Source organism: Serinus canaria, chromosome 17 (genome assembly GCF_022539315.1).
Source record: "Serinus canaria isolate serCan28SL12 chromosome 17, serCan2020, whole genome shotgun sequence".
Lineage (NCBI taxonomy): Eukaryota > Metazoa > Chordata > Aves > Passeriformes > Fringillidae > Serinus > Serinus canaria.
The window spans coordinates 3,021,190-3,043,702 of NC_066330.1; the positions used below are offsets into that span (position 1 = coordinate 3,021,190).

General features: G+C 49.9%; 1 protein-coding gene across 3 annotated transcripts in view; it reads right to left on the reverse strand.

Annotated features, from left to right (window-relative positions):
- Positions 1-22,513, reverse strand: part of COL5A1 (collagen type V alpha 1 chain) — a 133,088-nt gene that overhangs the window by 87,283 nt on the left and 23,292 nt on the right. For all 3 annotated transcript variants that reach the window (XM_050981073.1, XM_050981072.1, XM_050981070.1), the window contains exons 3-4: positions 17,215-17,428; positions 16,476-16,638 (exon numbers count right to left, since the gene is read on the reverse strand). In XM_050981073.1, the coding sequence (XP_050837030.1) occupies positions 16,476-16,638; positions 17,215-17,428 (377 nt within the window). The remainder of the gene's footprint in view (positions 1-16,475; positions 16,639-17,214; positions 17,429-22,513) is intronic.

The window sequence follows — 22,513 nt, forward strand, 5'->3', positions numbered from 1 at the left end:
TATAGGAGAGGTTCCTGCAGCTCTTTTGCAAAGAGGTGGGGAAAAAATAATGGCCCAGTTCAGGTTTTTAAAGGGGAAAGAAGTGAAAGAAAGGGGAGAAGAAGCCCCTGCCAGTCCCACTTCTCTCCACCCCAATAAAGAGAGAACATCTCAATAGGAAAATGAAACTGGAGAGCAGAGCCAGCCTTTACATCAGCAGAACGAGCACTTTGAAACTTTTCTTTTCTTTCCTTTTTGAACTGTGGGCTCGGAGCAGATGGGGCTCTGAGCCCCCCCAGCAGATCAGAAACACGTGTGAAGAACCAGCAACCCAAACCTCAGGTTTTTATTAAACTGCAGTTCAAATTTCACCCCATTGAAGGGAGTATTTCCCCTCTGCTGCAGCAGCTGTGTGGTGGGACACCCTCAGAGGGGCTCTGCAAATGTCCCCACGGGCAGCTGCCCCTGCCTGGCTGTCCCTGGGTGCTGATGGCCCTCCCTGCCTGCCTGAGGCTGATTTTGGGCTCTAATTCTGGATATTTGTCCTTGTGACACCTTCAGATGCCAAGCAGTGCTGACTTCAACCAGCTCCTCCACTGAGAGAGGGAAAAACCTCCCAGATTTGGGCAATTCTGGGGGATTTCTGCAGGACAGGAGCTGGGGCTGGGTCCCCTGGGTTATCAACCTCACAGTGCATCTAATTTGGGTCTAATTAACCCATGCCACAACCCAGTCTTGACTGGAAGAAAGAATCTCTCTGCTGGCTCAGTCTGGAGCTGCTGGGCAGAGCTGTCCCTTCGATTTTAGGGGGAGAAGGGAAAAAAAGGTAAAAAACCTGCCTGCAGAAAACCCTCCCAAAGTGCCTCAGTTTCCTTTGGCTGCTCCCAAACTCCCATGGACCCAGCAAAGAGTCTGACCTGGTGCTCCTGCTGGGCAGCCTGGACTGAAAAGGGGGAAATGGGGGAGGAGAGGGAGAGGGAGAGGGAGAGGGAGAGGAGGTTTGGGGTGTGCTGGGCACGGCCACACCACAGGGAGGAGCTGGAAGGAGAGGAGAATGAGAAGGAGAAGGAGAGGAGAAGGAGAGGAGAAGAAGGAGAGGAGAAGAAGGAGAGGAGAAGAAGGAGAGGAGAAGAAGGAGAGGAGAAGAAGGAGAGGAGAAGGAGAAGAGAAGGAGAGGAGAAGGAGAGGAAAAGAAGGAGAAAAGAAGGAGAAAAGAGGAGAGGAAAGATGGAGAAAAGATGGAGAAAAGAAGGAGAAAAGAAGGAGAAAAGAAGGAGAAAAGAAGGAGAAAAGAAGGAGAGAGGAGAGAAGGAGAAAAGAAAGAGAGAAGGAGAGGAGAAGGAGGGAAAAGAAGGAGAAAAGAAGGAGAGGAGAGAAGAAGGAGAAAAGAAGGAGAAAAGAAGGAGAAAAGAAGGAGAGAGAGAAGGAGAGGAGAGAAGGAGAGGAGAGAAGGAGAGGAAGAAGAGGAGAGAAGAAGGAGAGGAGAGAAGGAGAGAAGAAGGAGAGGAGAAGGAGAGGAGAGAAGGAGAGGAGAGGAGAGGAGAGCAGGTTTAGGGTGTGCTGGGCACAGCCACATCCCAGGGAAGGGCTGGAAGGAGAGGAGAAGAAGGAGAGGAGAAGAAGAAGGAGGAGAGAAGGAGAGGAGAGGAGAGCAGGTCTGGGGTGTGCTGGGCACAGCCACATCCCAGGGAAGGGGATGTTGAGCTCAGAGCTGGGGTAAGCTCTCATCAAACCTCTCCTGAGTGGGGCTTCAATGGGGCCTCCAGTCCCAACCAGCTCATTTTTAACCCCCTCAGGCAGGACTGGATCTGTCCCTGCAAGGACCCTACTCAGAGGACAGACCTGGAGTAGAGCTGTTGTAGGGAAGCCCCTTCAGCACAGGAGGGGCCCTTGGCAAAGGCAGCTCACAGCTGCTCATCCCTCTCACCAGAACCTGGGCAGGGATTTCATCTGGAGCTTTAAATCCAGCCACGAGGAAGCTCCCTCTCCTCATGAATCCTTCAGGATAACCCTGCCTTTTTTTCTTTTTTTTTTTTTTTTTTTTTTTTTGGGCTGTTTTCCCCCCCAAAATCAAGCCCTGGGTGATCCCTCTGTGTCTGTCTGTCTGTCTGTCCCCACAATTCTTCTGTCTGGTGGCTGATTTCAGTCACTTCTGACAGGGCAAAGAGGCTCAGGGTAATTAAACTGCTATAAGTGCCATGGAAACAGACAGCTGAGGAAGAGAAACCCCCCCAGAGCACTGTCTGTGGCCAGCTCTGCTCTGATCAGCCCCAAACATCCCTTTAATGTCCCCACCACCCCTTTCATGTCCCTACCAGCAGCTGAGGGAACCACAAGGCACAAATTAGAAGGGATCTAACCCTGGCTCATCCCAGAGCATCTCTGAGCTTCCCATTTTCCCCACAGCTGCTGGAAAAGGATGGGCTGAGGCACCACAAAATGAGCACTTTGTGCCTATCCATGGAAAAAAAAAAAAAAAAAACCCCAAAAAAAAACCCCTTCTCCTCAATTTTCCATCCCCAAGGCAGATGGAGGAGGGAAGGGAGCGTGTCCAGCTCTCAGCTAAGGCAGATTCCAGAGGGATTTCAGCAGATCCAAGGGTTGGTGGGTGGCTGTCAGCAGATCCAGGCTGGCCCTGTCCCCCCCAGGTGAGCCTGCTCCATCTGCTCAGCACACCTGCAATCCTTCCTGCCCCTCCAAACACTCCCTGCAGTTATTTTTTTCCCCCCTCTGTGACCACACAGCAGCCAGGCCCTCTGTGATTTCTGCCTTCCAACCCCTCATTTGGTGCCTCCAAATCAGCATTTCTGTCCTTCTGCCCACAAACTGCAGCCCTGAGCACAGAGCCCCCACCACCACCACGAGCTGTGCCCTGGCTGCTTTCAGCTCCATCCTTGGTGCTCTGCTCCCTGCACAGCTGGCTGGGCCCTCTCCCCCTCCAGAGGGGCAATTTATTCCATTTATTTACATTATTCTGTATAAAGTGTTGCCCTAATTTGTCACTAAAAAATATAGACATTAAATTGTCATCCTGATGAACATAACTCTGAAAGGAATCCTCGAGGAGCTGCTCAAATGTGAATTTTCAGGGTTTTTTTTTAAAAATCAAGGCACCTTCCACCTGTTTATAATATTAATCCCATCCCCTGAGAGCGACTTAAACCCCCAAACCCATCCTCAGAAACCTCTCCAGGATTCAAACACAGAGGTTTTTTACCCTTTCTTTTAGTTATTCTCTATTTCCAAACCACCAGTGTGAAAAGCCCCTCAGCAGCAGTTTTTTTTTTCCCAGCAGTTCCTTCCCATTTATATTTAATGTCTATATTTTTTTTCCAAGAGGAGCTGATTTGGCTCAGGTACATTCACACGGGGTGGTTTTGTTCCCTAATTGAAGCATCGAGTCAGATTATGCATCTGAAGCAGCAAATGAGACTATTCACCAATAAAAATTCTCTTTATCCTTGCTCAAAACGGATCTGCTTGTGAAGAATAACTCAGGGAAGCTCCTAAAAATGGGATTTTGCAATTTTAGCCTCATCCTGACAGCCAGGAAAAGAAATTTCCATGCAGGGACAAAGCAGTGGGACAGGGTGACAGAGTGGTGCTGTCCCTGAGAGCCACCCCATGTGCCAAGCAAGGCTCAAACCCATGGAAATCATCCCAAAAACCTCATTGAGAGCCTCTGGAAAGCTGCATGAAATGATGGCCTGCACATTGTGGGAGGCATTTACATAAAGGGGGAGAGAGGCTCAGCCTGACCTTCAGTGTCCAAAGGGGAGATTTCAACAAAAAAAAACAACAAAAAAAAATAGAAAAAGAAAAGAAAAAATGCCACAAAAGGCCAGTGAATGGGGGCAAATGAATGGGTGGCATTGTGTGCCAGCCCTGGAACTGGCACTGAATAAAGCTGGGATGGGCAGAGCAGCAATCCTGAAAGGATTCCCTGGTTTTGTGTGGGGGTACCCCAAAGGACACCCACTCTCACTCCCAGGGCAGCCTCAAAATGAGACTGGCTCCATTTTCCTCATCCCACTCATTAGGGATCCCTGGAAGGGACCCAAGGGCCCTGTCCCCACTGTCCCCACGTCCTCCCCTGATCCCTCAGCACCAGGTATTGCAGGACAGCCTGGGCTGTGCCACCCCTCTGAGGTGACATCCCCACAGCCTGGGCTGTGCCACCCCTCTGAGGTGACATCCCCACAGCCTGGGCTGTGCCACCACCCTGTGTCACCCCTCTGAGGTGACATCCCCACAGCCTGGCTGCTGTCCCCAGCTGAGCATGTCCCTGTGTCCCCAGGCTGTCCCAGGAATCTGCAGAGGCTCCAAAATCTCCCCTCCATCCCAAATTTTTTAACTCCAGGTTTTCATTTGGAGAATTCAGAAATATTTCCTATGATCAAGGCTTTGTTTTCTCCTTTTCTTCTTTTTTAATAATCCCAACTGCTAAATGAGATATTTTCAAAACTAATGAATAACTGCCCATAAAGTAGAATTTATACAGAATAATGGAAATAAATTCATTGAAATAAACTGTAAATAAACTGCCCAATAAAGTAGAATTTATACAGAATAATGTAAATAAATTCATTTAAATAAACTGTAAATAAACTGCCCATAAAGTAGAATTTATACAGAATAATGTAAATAAATTCAGATAAAGTGTTGCCATAATTCGTGACTAAAAAATAGAGACATTAAATTGTAATCTTGATGAACACAAGTTTTGATTTAAGGAATGTGGAGAGGATTTATGGATTTATGGGAAAATAGGGGGAAAATGGAGCAGGCTGCCAAAGAGATCTGGGGATAGAGATGGGATTACACCCCTCAGCTCGGGGAGAGCTGCTGACACGCTCAGAAAATGCAACTCAACACCAAATTTTGGTTGGAAAAAATGGATTTTCCTGCATCTGGCTGGCAAAAACCCACCCCAGATGGAGCAGGGACCACCCGAGGAGGAGGAGGAGGAGGAGGAGGCTTTGTGCAGGTTCCTGCTGCTAATTCCCACCTCTGCTGGGAAGGGAAAGCTGAGCTGGTGTGCAAACCTAGGGGTGACACCTCTCCTCCACACACCTTCCTCCCTTGTTTTCCAGGAAACTTTGCTGATGTTCACACCCCAAAGCATTTTTTGTTCTATTGGGTTTTTTTTTTTTGCCATGAAAAATGGGTTGGGTTTCATTTATTCCATGCAAACGGAACAAATTCCACCTCAAATTCAGAGTTTTTTTTTTTAAAAAAAATGAAATCTTGCCTGGGATGATCTTTGGAGAAACCTGATCTTTCTGTGATTTTGATTTTTTTAAGCACAAAACCTGCAGAGTTCCATGAAACAGTGCCCCAGCTTTCCATCCCAAGGAAGGGAGCTGGGTTTGTGCACCCTGGGGCCTGAAAATCAGGTGTGAAATCCATCCCAGCAAGGAGGCTCTCCAAAGCAAAGCCAGGAGGGAACAGGACTGGATGCAGTGGAGGCTGAGCATCCCCAGAGCTCAGATTCCACCTTTCTGAGCATCCTCAGCCTGGATTTTACAGTTCTGAACATCCCCAGCCCAGATTTCACCCTTGGATTTCACCTTTCTGAGCATCCCCAGCCTGGATTTCAGAGTTCTGAGCATCCCCAGCTTGGATCTCACCTTTCTGAGCATCCCTATCCAAGATTTCACAGTTCTCAAACCACCCCCCAGCCCAGATTTCATCCTTCTGAGCATCCCCAGAGCTTGGATTTCAACTTTCTGAGCATCCCCAGCCCAGATTTCACCCTTGGATTTCACCTTTCTGAGCATCCTCAGCTTGGATTTCACAGTTCTGAACACCCCCAGCCCAGATTTCACCATTCTGAGCATCCCCAGCTCTGATCTCACCCTTCTGAGCACCTCCAGAGCTTGGATTTCACCTTTAGGAGCATCCTTAGCCTGGATTTCACCCTTCTGAACACCTCCAGCCCAGATTCCCCCTTGGATTTCAGATTTCTGAGCATCCTCAGCCTGGATTTCAAAGTTCTGAGCATCCCCAGAGCTTGGATTTCACCTTTCTGAGCATCCCCAGCCCAGATTTCACCCTTGGATTTCACCTTTCTGAGCATCCCCAGCCCAGATTTCACCCTTGGATTTCACCTTTCTGAGCATCCCCAGCCCGGATTTCACCCTTGGATTTCACCTTTCTGAGCATCCTCAGCTTGGATTTCACAGTTTTGAGCATCCCCAGAGCTTGGATCTCACCCTTCTGAGTATTCCCAGGTCAGATTTCACAGTTCTGAGCACCCCCAGCCCAGATTTCACCCTTGGATTTTACCTTTCTGAGCATCTTCAGCCTGGATTTCAGAGTTCTGAGCATCCCCAGCTTGGATTTCACCTTTTTGAGTATTCCCAGCTCAGATTTCACAGTTCTGAACACCCCCAGCCCAGATTCCCCCTCGGATCTCACCCTTCTGAGCACCCCCAGCCCAGATCTCCCCTCCCTGAGCACCAAGCTGGCAGAGGGACAAACCAAACCTGCAGATAACTTTGCTCCTGCGAGGCATCAGGAGAACCTTGCAGTGTTTGCAGCCCTTCCAGAGCAGGGAACAGCACCCAAAAAGTCACTTCCAGCCCTGATTTCCCCCCCACTTTTCCCTGCAGTGGCCAGAGCTCTGTTTGCTCAGGTCTGACCTCCTGAGCCCCAGCCAGCGCTGGCTGCGCGTGCAGAACAACGAGCCCACGGTCAGGGATTTGTTTTCCATGTTCTTGCAGGGGATAGAAAACTCCCAGACACCCCAATCCCCATCCAAATCTTCTGGAGAAATCGTTAGGAATCCCCTCTTCCAGCTGCCATCCCAGGGGGATGTGTTTATTGGGAATATTTCCATTCCAGCTCTGTCAGGGGGAGGATTACACCTGCATGCTGGGGATGGCTGCAGTGGGCTTGGATTTTCCTCTGGGTTTTGGCAGGCAGCCCAGGCTGCCTCCAAAAAGGAGAAAAAAAAAAGGACTAGAAAGACCTCAGCATGTGTGAGGAACATGTGTTTCATTTGTTCAGGCCTCAGGGATGAGGGGAGGGGGTGAACACGGAGTCAGCCCAGAGGTTTTCAGGGTGGGAAGGGTTTTTTGTCTGTCCTCGTCTCAGAAAAGTGGGAAAAGGCAGGAAAAGAGCAAAGGAGATTGGAATTGTAGAGAACAAGGCCACAAACCCTGATCAGCCTCATCCTCCTCCTCCTCCTCCTCCAGCTCCTGGGGTTTGGCTCAGATGAGCCTTTACTTCCTACAAATTCACTGCAACAATCCAAACCCACCAACCTTTTGTAAATAAAAAAAGGATATTTTTTTCCCCTAGTTACAGCCTGCAAAATGAAATTAACTTTTATGCAAATTGGACTAATTGGTGAATAACCTCCCACGAAGAACAAGGGGAAGGAACGTGCCCTGCTCTGGGCCAGGGCTCCCTGTCACGCTCTGCTCCCAAAAATCCCTTTTCCACCTTCCTGCCAAAAACCTTCAGCTGGAAACTTCTCCCCCACAGCACAAGGATTTGGCTTTTCCCCTCTGCTCAAGCTGAGGAAAATCCCCTTTCCCAATCCCATCCATTTGCTGCTGCTTCCCAAACCCCTCTGTGGGTCTTTCCCTGCCCCTGGAGCTCCATCCTCCTCCCTGCAGACCCACAGCAGCCCTGCAGAGCTTACAATGATGTCACTGGGGAGAGGAGCAGCTTTCCAGCATTACCTCAGCCTGTCTGGGCTCAGCCATCAGCCTCCTGCTCCTCAGACTTTCCATGGAAGAAATTCATCCCCTTCCCTCCCTCCCTCCTCCCATCCGAGGAGGGGGGGAAACAAAATCCAGAACTGAGCCCGGACCTTAGAGCATCCATCACCCCCCAAAGGGGCCTGGGGCTGCTCCTGCCAGCCCTGACACACTGAAATCTGCCAGGGCATGGCAGGAACAGCCCCAGCCCAGCTTCCCAAATCCCACAGAGCTCCTGGAGGGGTGGGAATCACCCCAAAGGATGAGTTCTGCATCCCAGAGATCGCTCCGTTTTCCTCTGGGGTGATTTTATGCTCCTTTCTATGCAGGAGGGACCCCAGGTCAGGGAAAGGGACACCAGCTGCCTGTCCCCTCCAGGCCAGCAGGGATGGAGAGCCCTGCACATCCCAAATTCATGGCAGAGCCCGATTTCCCCTCAGCATCCCTTTGGGAAGTGCTCCTCCAAACCAGCTCTCCTGCAGGTACCCAACCACCGGGCTACAAACTGCTCCTTTGGGGGATAATGTCCAAAAAAATGTTGGTTTTCCACTGGCAGATCCCAGGAGCAGCAGGGTGTCAGTGGTTCCTCAGACAGAGATGAGGTCCCACCTCCTCCACCAGGAATTGGTGCCATTAATCCTGGATTTCCAGGCCTAAGTGCCTCATTCCCTCAGCATTCCCACCCTTTGCCAACAAAACCCTCAAAAGTGCCATCCTGGCCCAAAAACCACCCAAACCTCCAAATTCCAGATGGTTTGGGCTGGAAGGATCGTTAAAAATTCCTCTTTTCCACCCCCAGTGGTGGCATCTCCTAAAACTGGGCTTTAAACCTGGACCAGCTCTAAGACCAAGCAGCTTCCTAAGGCTGATGTTTCAAACCCCCCAAACCCCCAAATTCCAAACTGGTTTGGGGTGGGAGGAACATTAAAAATTCCAGACTAGTTTGGGCTGGGAGGAACATTAAAAATTCATCTTTTCCACCACCACTGGTGGCACCTCCTAAAACTGGGCCTTAAATCTGGACCAGCTCTAAGAGCACTCAATTTCCCAAGGCTGATGTTTCAAATCCCCCAAACCCCCAAATTCCAGACTGGTTTGGGGTGGGAGGAACATTAAAAATTCATCTTTTCCACCCCCAGTGGTGGTGGTGGCACCTCTTAAATCCAGGACCTTAATCTGGACCAGCTCTAAGGGCACTCAGCTTCCTAAGGCTGATGTTTCAAACCCCCCAAACCCCCGAATTCCAGACTGGTTTGGGCTGGGAGGAACGTTAAAAATTCCTCTTTTCCACCCCAGTGGTGGTGGTGGCATCTCTTAAATCCAGGCCTTAAATCTGAACCAGCTCTAAGAGCACTCAATTTCCCAAGGCTGATGTTTCAAACCCTCCAAACCCCCAAATTCCAGACTGGTTTGGGCTGGGAGGAACATTAAAAATTCATCTTTTTCACCCCCACTTGTGGCACCTCCTAAATCCAGGCCTTAAATCTAGACCAGCTCTAAGACCAAGCAGCTTCCTAAGGCTGATGTTTCACTTGGCACTCCTAGAAGATAAATGATAGGCTGCAGGAGTGTTTGAAACATCAATAAAAGCACTTTTATGATCTGTTTGAACAATAAAGTGCTTTGTAAGCTATCAGAGGCCCGCAGGCATTCGATACCAGCAAACTGCACTAATTATCCACACATGCCAGCACTGCTGCTTTGACAGTTCACCAAATGGAATTTACCATTGACCAAACCAAAAAAACAAACAGCCCACGGGAAAAACCAACCAGAAAAAAAAAAAAAAAATAAAATAAATAAACCGACCAAAAAAAGTGGATTTTGTAATCATGACTAACGAGGCTCCATCATTACAGGCAAGGCTGACCCAGTCACCCAGCTTGAGTGCAGGCCAGATGGCTGAACCTGCAATTACCCAGCGAATGGGAATGGAAAACAAGAGTTTCAGCAGAGTGTGTGCAAACAATCCAGCTGATGTTTCCAGCCAGGCTCTCGCTTTCCTCGCTGGCACCGAGGGGTCAGCGGAGCCAGCGCCACTCTGGGCTGGCAAGGAAAGCACAGAGTGGCTTTGACAAGCTTGGTTTGCAATTCTTATTGTGGCCCAGGTGCTGCCCTCCCTCCCTGACAAAACCAGATGACGTCCCTGGGCACCTGTAAGGTGATGCTGTGGCTGAGGCGGTGCCAGACGGGGCCAAATTTCCCATTTTTGATCAGATCGACGGCATCGCTCGGCCCCCAAAACCTCCCTGCTAATTGCAAACCCATCCTCAATGACTGCAGACATTTTCTAGGCAGCACTGCACTCCTGGAAGAGCCCAGAGCTGTGATTTAATCCATATGTCTGGAGTGCACCATTTTAAAGAGGATCCTTTGGAAAAAAAAAATTAAAAAAATTAACAATTAAAAAAATAAAAAGGCAGAGCAGAAGGAATGACGAGAAAACCAGGGAGCAAACGGAGAATTATTAGGAGACTGGGGAAAGCTACAGACATCTTCAATAAAGATCCCTAAATGCTGGCTCAGGAGGTTTTATTTTCCATCCTCTCACACTGTGGTATACGGTGGTGGTGTAAAACATCCCCTCTCTGCACTCCCTGAAAGGCTGCGCAGCAAAGGAGGTGAAATCAGATTTGGCAGGGCCAGCAGAGCAGGCAGCCAGCTCTGTAAATTACCTGCTTTCAGCAGCCTGCCAAGGCAGGGAGGGAGAAACTGGGAAGGTGGATCTGTGGTGCATCCTGACAGACAAATCCAGGTTAGTGAAAAACAGGAGTTTTTTTAAAGGTGGTTTTCGAAGTTGAATGAAAAGTTCATCAATCTGGGCTTTCCCCTGCTCCTGCCTGAGGCCAGGCCCTGCAGGGTGAGAGGGTCCAGCTCTGAGCTCCTGGGGAGCTCTGGGGATGCTGCTGCTTTGGAGGGATCAGAATCCCAGGATTATTGAGGGGGGAAAAGGCTCCAAGGTCGAGTCCAACCTGTGCCTGACCCCCACTTGTCACACACCCTAAGTGCCACATCTGGGTGTTTCCTGGGCACCCCAAACCTCCCTGCTCAGCCCATCCCAATGCCTGACCACCCTTTCCATGAAGGAATTCCTCCTGAACCAGGGAATTTCTCACTTCCCCTCTCCATCAGAAGTGTTGGCACTGCTGGTGTTTGCACAGGACCCTCCTGCCACCAGGCACAGCCAGGACAGAGGTGCTGGGGCAAAGCTGGGTCTAAATGTGAATTAGAGGTGGATTTAGAGCTGGGGAGCTGACAAAGTCTGGCTGAAATCAGCACCCATCAGTGCTGGGAGCAGAGACAGAGCCAACCTCCTCCTCCTGGAGCAGAGAGAGCAGAGTTTGATGGGCCAACAGCAGCTCTGCCTGCTAGAGGAGGCTCTGAAACCTCCCCACCCCCAAAACCTGCAAAAACCACCAACAAATGCACCCAACATGTACAAAAATGTGCTTTTCTTTCTACCCCTCCCACTGAAGCAGAATTTTTGGATCCAACCTTACAAGCTCAGAGTAAAATAACCAAAAACTCGGGAAACAAGAGATGCATTTCTTGCATTTCCCAGAGATGCAGGAGCTGGGGAGGGAAGGAGAACACCCTGATGGGAGTGAAATGAAATCTGGGATGATCCAGCCCAGGGATAATTGGTTTTTTTGAGTGTCAGCAAGGCCCAAGATGAAAAGAGAGGTGGCATTTCAAGCCCAGGAGCAGCTGAAGGGCCCCAATGTCTGGGCTGGGAGCATTGATGTGTCTGTCCTGCTTTGTCCTGGGCTGCCTTGGAGCTCTCAGCAGCCCCTAAGAGCACCTCTGGCACCCTGCCCAGCCTCTCTGGCTCATCCCAAATTGCTTTCCCTCCATTTCTGATGGCTTGATTTCACTCGTGGGCTTCAGAAAAACAAACAAAACAAAACAAAACAAAAAAAAAAATCACAAAGGAGGGGAGGAAATCAAAAGCAGCATCTTTCACACCCTCCAGGGTGCTGTGTGCCATCCCAGGACAGGCTTTGGCACAATTTCTGTCAGCCCCTCCTGGCCACAGGTGCTGAGATCAGAAGAATCCACTTTTTTTTTGGGTTTTACAGCACCAACTACACCACTGAGACACAGTTATGGCACTCAGCTGCACAAAATTAACTCCTCTTGTCTTCTAAAGGAGCCAAAAAAGAACCTTAAAAAGCAATATATTCACGCCCTGGGCTTTTCCACAGATGGGAAAAGTCAGTTCAGCCACTGCAGGCACTGCTGCAAACCAAGAGGGTCAAAACCCCACTCAACTCGTGGGACAAGGCTGCAAAATTTCACACAGGTGATCCAAAAATTATTGGCAGCAAAAGCAGCCCCTGGTTCCTTGGGTTTTGCCACAGCCCAGTCCATTTTTTACCCCACAATTTCATGCTGCCAACTCCAGCTCTGGAGCCAGGGGCTGTGCAAGACTTTGATCAGCCCCCAAGGGCCCCAGGCTGGCAAAGCAGGGGGCAAAAATGGGAATTGCAGCAGGAAAATGGAACAGCAGGGCTGGGCAAAGCTCGTTCTGCACAGAAACAGGGCTGGGCCCCTCCCTGCTGCAGAAACCAAAGTGCTCATTCAACTTCTTCCCAAAAATTAAATTTAAATTCAGCCCAGGGGTGGGAATGTTTCCCTGCCTCAGATTTTGGGCATTTTCCTCCCAGCTGTGGGATATGGGACTGCCCCATTCCCTGCTGGGATCCAGGTGTGGCACAAAATGGGCATCACCAGGGGGGGTTTGGGAATTCTTCCAGGCTTTCAGGCTGAAAATGTTTTTTTTTTCCTGCAAAAGAGCCTTTCCCAAGCTTCCCCCTCTCTCCATCCCTGCACTCAACCACCAGGACTTGGTTTCTAATTTATATTTAGAGGAAAATGAATGGAAAGGAGTTTTTCCCTCTAAAACTGAGACACATTCAGTGGCTTCACTCCCCCCAGTGCTGCTGCACCCCTGAGAAGGTTTATCCCCCACCACAGGCTGGATTTTTGTCCTTCCCTCTCTCCCTGCAAAATAAAAAAATAAAAATTTTCCCTTTGCAGTCTCATCCCCTTGAATCCTCCCAGCCCTGCAAGAGCCCATCCTGCCACTTGGAAACTCCTGCTTGCAACAAAACTCAGCTTGTCCAACCTGGGCTCGGGGCTTGGCCCCTTTTCAACCCTCCCCAGTCCTGCACAGAGACCCTCACAGCCTCCCAGCTCATTGAATTTTAATGAGAGGAAGTCATTTTTCCACTGGAAGAATGTTTTGCTACAGAAATATTTTGAAATTCCTCGAACCTTTCCTGCCAGGCTTTTTTAAAGTATTTTTTGGGGAATTTTTTGGGGTTTTTTTTGGTTTTTTTGGGGGATTTTTTTGCAGCAGAACAGGAGTGAGGATGTTCCCATCCAAGATCTGAGCTGCTCCAGCCTTTCCACAATCCCAGCTTCCAAAACAAAAATGTTTGGGGCTGGTTTGATTGCAGTCCTGACAAGGAGGATGTGAATTCCCACTGCTCCACAGCTCCTGTGCCAGCCAGAGCCAACCCCAGCCCTGGCTCCAACCCCTCTCCCACCTCACTGGGTTCTTTCCATTTCCAGCAAAACCAACAAACACATCAGAGCAGAAAAACTCTGTCCTGGTTTAGGGCAGATTTGGGAGAAAACAATACAAAAAAAAAAAAGAGAAAAATTTAAATATATCATAGCATGACCCTAGGACAACCTCCTGAGGTGGGGTCTGCAGGCTGGGTGGGACAGCAGCAGCTTCATCTCCTGCGTGCTCCAGGGAGCCTCAGCATTCCAGGAACATGGAAATGGAGCCCTTTGTTCTGAGCCTGCAGTGCCCCTGCCCAGCCTTGCAGAAAGGAGAAAGGAGGGCCCAGAGGAAATGGAGCTGCTGAGAGATGAGGGAAATCAGGTTCTAGTCCTTCAGCAAAGCTTCTTCCACCCCAGTTAGAGCTGCTGGTGGCTGCAGGGGTGCGGGAGGAGGTGACCAAAACAAAGAAAGGAGGAATATCAGAGCTAGAGGGGGTTTATATCCACCTTGTGTCATTTCTGCAAGACAAAGAAAAATAAATATTTTCTAATGACCCACTTCTCACAAGTGCCAGCAAGATCTTGGAGCTGCAGCTCACAGCCAGAACAGGCAGGAGGCTCGAACCTGAGGAGGTCCTGATGCCTTGGGAAGGGTGACTTAAAACAGAGGATGGACAGAGCTACAGAATAAAGCAGGGATTGATTCCAAGGATCTCCTCCATGGATGCACCTTGGGCAGCAGCAGAGCCCAGCCAGGGCTGCACCAGGATGAACCAAAATGTCCCCAAAATGAACCCAGGATGAACCAAAATGTCCCCAAAATGAACCCAAGATGAACCAAAATGGTCCCAAAATTAACCCAAGATGAACCAAAATGGTCCCAAAATGAACCCAGGATGAACCAAAATGGCCCCAAAATGAAGCCAAAATGGCCCCAAAATGAACCCAAGATGAACCAAAATGGTCCCAAAATTAACCCAAGATGAACGAAAATGGCCCCAAAATGAACCCAAGATGAACAAAAATAGTCCCAAAATGAAGCCAAAATGGCCCCAAAATGAACCCAGGATGAACCAAAATGGTCCCAAAATGGTCCCAAAATGAACCCAAGATGAACCAAAATGGTCCCAAAATGAACCCAAAATGGCCCCAAAATGAACCCAAAATGGCCCCAAAATAGTCCCAAAATGAACCCAAAATGGCCCCAAAATGAACCCAGGATGAACCAAAATGGCCCCAAAATGAACCCAAGATGGACAAAAATGGCCCCAAAATGAACCCAAGACGAACCCAAGATGACCCAAAACGGCCCCAAAATGAACCCAAGATGACCCAAAATGGCCCCAAAATGCCCGGCTGGGCACGGGGTCTCTCCCTGGGATCAGCTCTGCTCCATTCCCACCTTGCAGTTCATTGTCCCAGCCCAGCTTTAGCCCAGCCAGTCCCAGCCTTGTTTTTCTCTCTCCAGCCCACGGGGTTTGTGCTCCTGGGCTGAGATTTGGCTCATTTGTCCTTGGTGCCCAGCTGGAGCAGGAATTGTTTTGTCTCCCTGCTCTGTGCACAGAGCTCTCCATCCCATAATATGAAGCTCAGAATTACACACCAAAGCAGCAGAGGATCTGAAGAATATAAAAGCTAAACCTGAGCCATCAGCCCCCACAGCCCCTTGGGGTTTAAAGACTTTCCAGCAAGGCGCCCATGGCCACAAAAGGGCTGAAGGAGGAGCAGGGAGAGCCCAGGAACGCCGGGGTTCAATTCCCTCCCTGGCAGAGCCATCAGCTGCCCCAAAGTCAGGAGAGCCCTAAAAGCCACCTGGGAACCCCCCAACCTTCAGGGGCAGCTGTGGAAATCCTGTTCTTTCACAAAATGAAAGTGCAGGTTTTTCATCCAGCCTGGATGTGACACCAAGTCCTTCCAGGGGCTCTGCTGGACCTGAGCTGGAGAAGAACTCTCCACTTTTATGGAACAAGTCAAAACCCAGCATCCAGGGCTGAAGCATTTGACAGAACGTCCAACACTTGTGAAAGACACTCCAGTGCCCATTAAACCCAGCTTCTACTTTCCATTCTAATTGCTCAACTTCCCAGGGAACGAATCTTCATTTAATACAATTTCCAGATCCAGGCCTCCCTCTGTCACTGGGATTTTGGCAGATCTATCCAGCCCAGGCATTCCTGCTCTGGTTACAGCAGCTCCCAGATGCTGGTGACATTAAACAGACTGGAACTTTTCCTCTGAGTGACAGCAAAATGCAGGCAAGAACTGGCTTTGCTATGGCTCTGATTAGCCAGGGATAGGAGATGTCCCCATCCCTTTGCTGGGCTGGGGAGGCCCAGGAGATCCAGCTCTTCCTCTAAATAAATTCCATAAAAACAAAGAGCTAGAGATCAACTAGGCCTGATCAACTAGGCTTGATCAACCAGCCTTGATCAACCAGGCTTGATCAACCAGCCTTGATCAACCAGCCTTGATCAACCAGCCTTGATCAACCAGCCTTGATCACACCCCCTTGCACTTGGTGCTTTTAGGAAGCAATTCCAGCTCACAAGAAAGATCAGGAATGGGATTTTCATCCCCCAGAAAGCCTCACAAGCGCAGCAGAGGACAAAAGTTGATTTTTGCCAGGGAAATGCAGACATTAAAATGCTGCTGAATTATGGGGAAAAAAGCTTCTCCCATCTGTACCTTGTCTATAAATAATGCTCTGCCTCCCTGCTTCCATCGCACGGGAACATCCCACCCCTCAGGAATTTGCTTTGCCTTTGGAAGCAGAGCGTGGGAGGTGACAACCAAGCCAACCAAGCTGTCAAGGAGAGTCCCCTGGTGTCATGGAGAGAACCAAGAATCCATGGCCAACGAGTGGGAAAAGAGCAAATTCCTACAGCCCCAGGGTGAGCTGGGGCTTGGGAGGGAGCTGCTTCCCTCAGCCTCCATTCACTGCCCCTGCAGCTCTAAACCCCAGCTCGGGGATGAATGGAAACCTTGTGAGCCCTTCCCAGTTGAACTGTGCCAAGAGCTACAAAAACCCAGTGCAGAGATGGTCCAGAACCCAAGCAAGGGTTTGAAACCAAACAACCAGAGGAGCTCACTCCACCAAAGCCACCCAGCCCACAGTTTCCATCCGAGTCAGAATAAAAACTTTAAAATCGCAAACAACGCTGTTCTACAACGGAAAAAAAAAAAAAAAAAAACCCAAAAATTTAAAAGAATGTTCTGGAAGTGTCTCATCATCCCTGTGGGACAGCTGCAGAGCTGCTCCTCGCCGTGGCTCACCTCAAAGACCTCCTCATCCAATATCCTGGTGCCGAAGACGATGATGCCGTTGACGTCGATGATGGGGTGCTCGCTCCGGTCCAGGAACTTGGTGATTTTCTTTTTGCAGTCCAGAACCAGGGTGACGTTTTTCTTCTGCACACTCAGAGCCACTCGGTGCCACCTGCGAGGACACAGCCCAGGGACGTGTCAGGCACAGCCCTGGGCTTTGCAGGACAAGGCAAGGATTGCACAAAAAAAACAACTTTGGGGATGGATGCTCTCATGGAGATCCTCCCTGGGCACAGCCTCAAGGGTTGGCTGGCAAGAGAAATGCTGATTGACAGCTTTCACCCCTCCAAATCAGGCAGGAGAGGGCCAGCCCGGGCTTCAGCAAGAAGCAGGGATAAAACCACACTGTTGTCTCCCTTCTCCACCCTCTTTTCAAGCCTCAGCGTGGATTTTGCAACACAAACTGAATTTTTTTTTTTTGTTTTAAGGCCCTTTGCAGGAAAATCAATGCTCCTATCCCCACAAGAACCAGGCAGCAGCACTGACTGCTCACTTACAACCCTTACAGATGTCAAATTAATCCACCAAAGGCCAAAAATGACAGACTGGGGGCACCTGTCAGCTGCCAGGGGTGTGCAAACACATTCCCACAGGCACGATTCCCACTGTACCCAACGTTCAACATGCTGGCACGGATACAAACAATGTTTTTTTTTGTTTTTTCCTTGGTGCACAAAATGTCACTTACTTGCCATCTGCTAGGTTAATGCCTCTAAAGAGAGGATAGTCTTCTGGGCCTGGCTTTCCTGTATGGTCTTCATACAGGAATACAGGAGATCTACCCAACTCCACACCAATTTGCTGGATCCCTTGCTCATTGTAAATTGAGATCAAGAAGGACTGACCTCCTTTCTTCGCTTTTACAGTGGTTAGAATGGAGAAGTCCTCTGGGAAGGGGGAAGCTGGAGTGGAAAAGCAAAGAGGTTAGTGAGGTTTCCTCAGAGATCATCCCTGCATCAGCAGTGCTGCTGTCTGAGAGGCCAGGGCTGCTTTGTCTCCAGATGTGTGCACATCAGCAGCCCCAAATGTTTATTTAGGGCTTTCCCCCCAGTACTCTGGGGTGAAACCCCTGTGCTGGGGAAACAAAAGTTCCACAAAAGTCCTTGGAACCAAAATTTGTGTATTTTTTGCACCCAACCCTTCCAAAAGAAGCTCCCCTGAAGCTTTTTAGGACAAGAGGCAAAAAACTTTCATGGGGTGCTCCAAGTGAATTTAAGTTGTCAAAGGGATGGAGGAAATCAAGCATCAACACAGCCTCGGAGGGTTTTTATTTCAGGGAGCAGAGAATTGCATCAGGATTTGTTCTCTCCAGATGAGAACAGAGGATTTCGTGGGTTTGGCTTTCAGGGTTGCTGCAGACACACACAAAAAAAAAAAAAATCTGAAACAGGAAATAAATCTGGCAATCAATGGAAAATGCTAATTTGTCTGCCTATCAAACAGCACCTCATTTCCTGACCTTTCCTCCTCTCAGGAAAGAGCTGTGTCTGATCACAGGTGATTTCTGTCTTTATTTCTGTCTTTATTTCTTTTTAAGGTCTGGAGGAGCCACTCAAGCCTGTCAGTACAGGGTCAATCTGCCAGGCCAGGCAAACACATTTAAAGTTTCAATCTGAGCATCACCCTCTGGCAGAAACCCAAATTCCTCCCACATCTTTGGGTTTCTCTGCCCTTCAGACCGAAATAAAACGATCCCAAACTGAAAATCCTGGGTGCACATCCCAAAGAGAGCAGCTTGAAAACCACCATAAAGAAAATTTCTTGATCAAATTATACCCACACAAACCCCCTGATGGTGCATTTCAGAGCGTGGGGCTGGCAGGGAATCTCCCTTGGGAGCAAACCAAGGATTGCTTGGTACCTCTGGAGAAATCCTCCAGCCCAGCAGGGCAGGGCAGCCCCACCGTGGGGTTTGTGACACGTGTGGCACTGCTGGCACCCAGGGAACACAGGGATCCTGTTTAAGCTGCAGATGTGCAGCCAGATAAACCACAAAAACCATCGAGCTCAGTGCCCAGAGGCTGTAAATAGATTTCCTTCACTACTTGAGGCTTTTCCCAGGGGGGTTTTCAGCCAGGGAGGGGATGAGGAACGTGGCAGTGGGGAGTTCTTGGCACCACGGCAAAGCTGGAGCTCAAACACAGAATCCCTGAGCTCATCCCCCTCCTCTCCTGACTGGGAGGTGCTTTAATTTTTAGGAACAGAGTGTTTTTAATGGATTTATCTGCCTGCAGCAGGGAAGGGGTGAGGCAGGAGCTGCATCCCAACCGGAATGGCTGCAGAGCAAAGGGAGAATCCCAAGGGGATGACTGAGGGTACCTATGGAGCAACACTTTGCACCAAGTTAATGCCTCTCACCTTGGGTAAATGACATTTGGGAAGCAGCAGAGAGGCCTCCCAGTCAGGAATTAAATGCCATTAGATTCTGATTTATCCCCAGGACTCAGCCCCGGATATTTGGCCACAGCAGCTCTGGTTTTGGTGCCTCCCTGAGCTTCATCTCCCTGCCCTGTGCACAAACCCTCCTGGAGGACTGAGGCAGGACCATACGCCTTCCTGGCTCCAATTACAGCCCACAGATTTGGGCCTTTTATGTAAAATAGTTCATGTCCAAAATTTCATTAGGAACCCACAATACAGCACCTTTCAACTCGGACAAGCTGCCAACTCATTAAAAAGCTGCTTTTAATTTTTTTTTTCCACGATTATCAAAATGTCTCCATGGTGATGGGAGTTTCTCAACCCAAATAATCATAATGGACGAATTATAGCTGACATTACTCTGTTACTGCTCTGCTGTCCTGGCAAAATAACAATGCCTGCACTGTCAGAGGCAGAAATGACCCGGGCTGCTGAGCGAGGGATGAAAACACATCCCCACACACCCCAATACTGATAAATGCACGGCCAGAAATACACCAAGCAGGGAGAAACTGACCCAAATCCCTCCCAAACAATGGGGACACCCCTCCAACAAAGGCTTTGGGATGGAGTCCTCCTCTTGGATTCGCTCCTCCAAAGAGCTCACGCTGGGAGATGCTGCGCATCCCTGGCTGGGGTTGGCTGGCATCCTCCTCCCACCCCTGGTCAAAGCCCCCCAAACCCACCCGGTGGGACCCCCCCCAGCACGGGGGGGAGCCCCCAGTCCTGCTGGAGCTGCAGGAGCTCCGGGGTGGGCATGGCTGGATCCATGGGATGCTGCAGGGGATGAGGCAGGGTCAGGCTGAGCAGCTTCTGGCTTGAGCACGGGGATTAAAGGCTCTTGTAGAACCCTGGGGTCTTCAAAAGGGGGCAAGTGTGGACCTTCTCCTAATCCAGGTGTATCTAAAACCAGCCTAAACCAGGGTCCTGCTCCTGATCCAGGTGTGCCCAAACACAGCCTAAACCAGGGTCCTGCTCCTGATCCAGGTGTGCCCAAACACAGCCTAAACCAAGGGTCCTGCTCCCCAGACCTTGCTAATCCAGGTGTATCTAAAGCCAGCCTAAACCAGGGTCCTGCTCCTAATCCAGGTGTATCTAAACCCAGCCTAAACCAGGGTCCTGCTCCTGATCCAGGTGTATCTAAACCCAGCCTAAACCAGGGTCCTGCTCCTGATCTAGGAAGGGCAGGAAAGCCTGAGCAGCTGTACAGCAGAAATCAGAAGGGCAGAGAGCAGATCCCGTTCCTGACACAAAGAGCAAAGGGCCATTCCTGAGCCTTTTCACCTTTCCTCTCCAAAGCCAAGCTGGTCCCCAATGGTGTCACCAGCTTCTGCCCTTTCCCTTCAGCTGAGGAGACTCAGCTGAGCAAAGATTTGTTTTTCTCAGGGTTCAGGCTCTAACAGAGATTTCTGAGAAGGCAACTGACAACTGCAAATTTGATGGAAGCACACAAATGACATTTTGCTGGCTGCCACTGAAACCCTTGCCTTCCTTGCTTCTTTTTCTCTCGCTTTTCTTCCTGGAAAAGCACAGATTTTGTTGGGAAGCAGGACTTCTTCAGGGAGCCAGGACAAAAAGCATCTCAGCAGGTTTTTTTTTTCACTCATTTGAGCATGAAAAAGCAAGTTTTTTGTGTGTGTGTGTATATATATACACACACACATACATCTTGCTTTGCTGGCTGTGGCAGCAGAATGCAAAGGCCATGAAATTACATCTTAGAGAAGCACCAGCTTCTAATTAGCAGGAAATATTCTGTGCAGAGCACGTCTGCCAAGGGTGCTGTGGAGCAGGGAGGGAAAGCTCTGCTCCAACCCACCCTCCTGGTGACACAGAAGCCCTAAAACCACATTCCCCTGGGACACTGCCCTGCAATTTCCCTGTTATCTTTAACCCCTCTCTCATCCGGGGGTGGGGGCTGAAGTCACATCTCGTTAAAGAGGTGATGGAACATCCATGGATCTGCTGGAAAACACTGGGAGTTCTTCACTTGGCTCTTCCCCATCTCCTGAGCAAGCAGCAGAGGAGCCTCCAGGACTCTGGAAGTTTTCTCAGTGGGACTGAGCTGCTTCCAACACCCCAGGAGATGAAATGATGGAAAAGCTGCTCCATAACTCCATCCTGACCTTCCCACCCAAGGAAGAGGCAAACCAAGAACTCAGCGAGGGTGAGGGCATAAAAGCAATAAGGGATAAAAGAGACAACCAAGAAAATCTTCAACACTGAGCTCTTTCCTGAGACCAGGATTGGATTTTCCCCAGGGAGCAGGACCCAGCTCTCCCCTGGGACCAGGATTAGTTTTCTCCAGGACCCAGCTCTCTCCAGGACCCAGCTCTCTCCAGGGATGAGGATTAGTTTTCTTTAGGGCTCAGCTCTCTCCAGGGATGAGGATCCAGTTTTCTCCAGGACCCAGCTCTCCTCTGGGACCAGGACTCAGCTCTCTGATCTCGAGTTCCCCAGGTCAGACCTGCTGTGACCCAATCCCTCATTAAACAATCATCCAGAATGTTCCAGCCCTGTTTTTGCCCCTCCAGCCCAGCACCATTTGCTGGTTTCTGTCACATCCAAGTCACCAGGCAAGACTCCACAGTGGCCACAGAAACTGCTGGCAAGCTCTCAAATCCACTCTCCAGCTGGATATTCCAAACTGGAACATTTCCTTTGAACACTCTGGAGTTTGTAGAGACCAGGCCTAAAACTGGGGACAGGAAGGGACAGGAAGGGACAGGAAGGGACAGGAAGGGACAGGAAGGGACAGGAAGGGACAGCCTGTCCAGTTGGGCACACAATGACTTTATCCGTGATCAGAAAGAACTTCCCAGCCCTGGGCAGCAACAAAGACCAATTTAGGGTCAGGTTTGCCATTCTGCAGACGTTTAAGCCCAGCTTTAGGCCAGACTCAGCTAAGGGAAGCCCAGCCTGCTCTCCTCTGTCCCCACATCAGGCTCAGGTTTCAGGTGAGACCCAGCCCGTGCTCCTGCTCCCCAGGGAGCAGGGTAATAAATACAATAAATGCAATTATTGTCACAGCAGGAGCACGGTGAGGGCTGGAAACACCCTCAGCAAGGAGAGGAGCCCAGGAGGGGAGGGCTGGGAGCACATCCTCAGCCCAGGGTCTGCCTGTGTGCCTCTGCCAGCCCGGGGCTGGGGGATGCCCGGCTCAATTAGGAGCGCTGATGGTGGCCCAGCCCATTAGCTCTGATTCACCAGAGCTTTCATCCCCTCCCAAGCGCTGAGGGAGGCTGGGTGAGCCTGCTCGGCTTAAATCCCCTCCTGCCTCCCGCACCAGGCACAAACACCCACTTTCCTTTCCCTTTTTTCCGTTCCCCCTTCTTTCCCTTTTTCCTTTCCCCCTTTCCCCTTTTAATTTCCCCCTTTTCCTTTCCCCTTTTTTTCCCTTTTTCCTTTCACCCTTTTTTCCCCTTTTTCCTTTCCCCCTTTTTCCCCTTTTTCCTTTCCCCCCTTTCTTCCCCTTTTTCCTTTCCCCCTTTCTTCCCCTTTCCCTTCCCCTTTCTCCCCTTTTCCTTCCCCTTCCCCTTTTTGTTTCCCTTTCCCCCTTTCCCCTT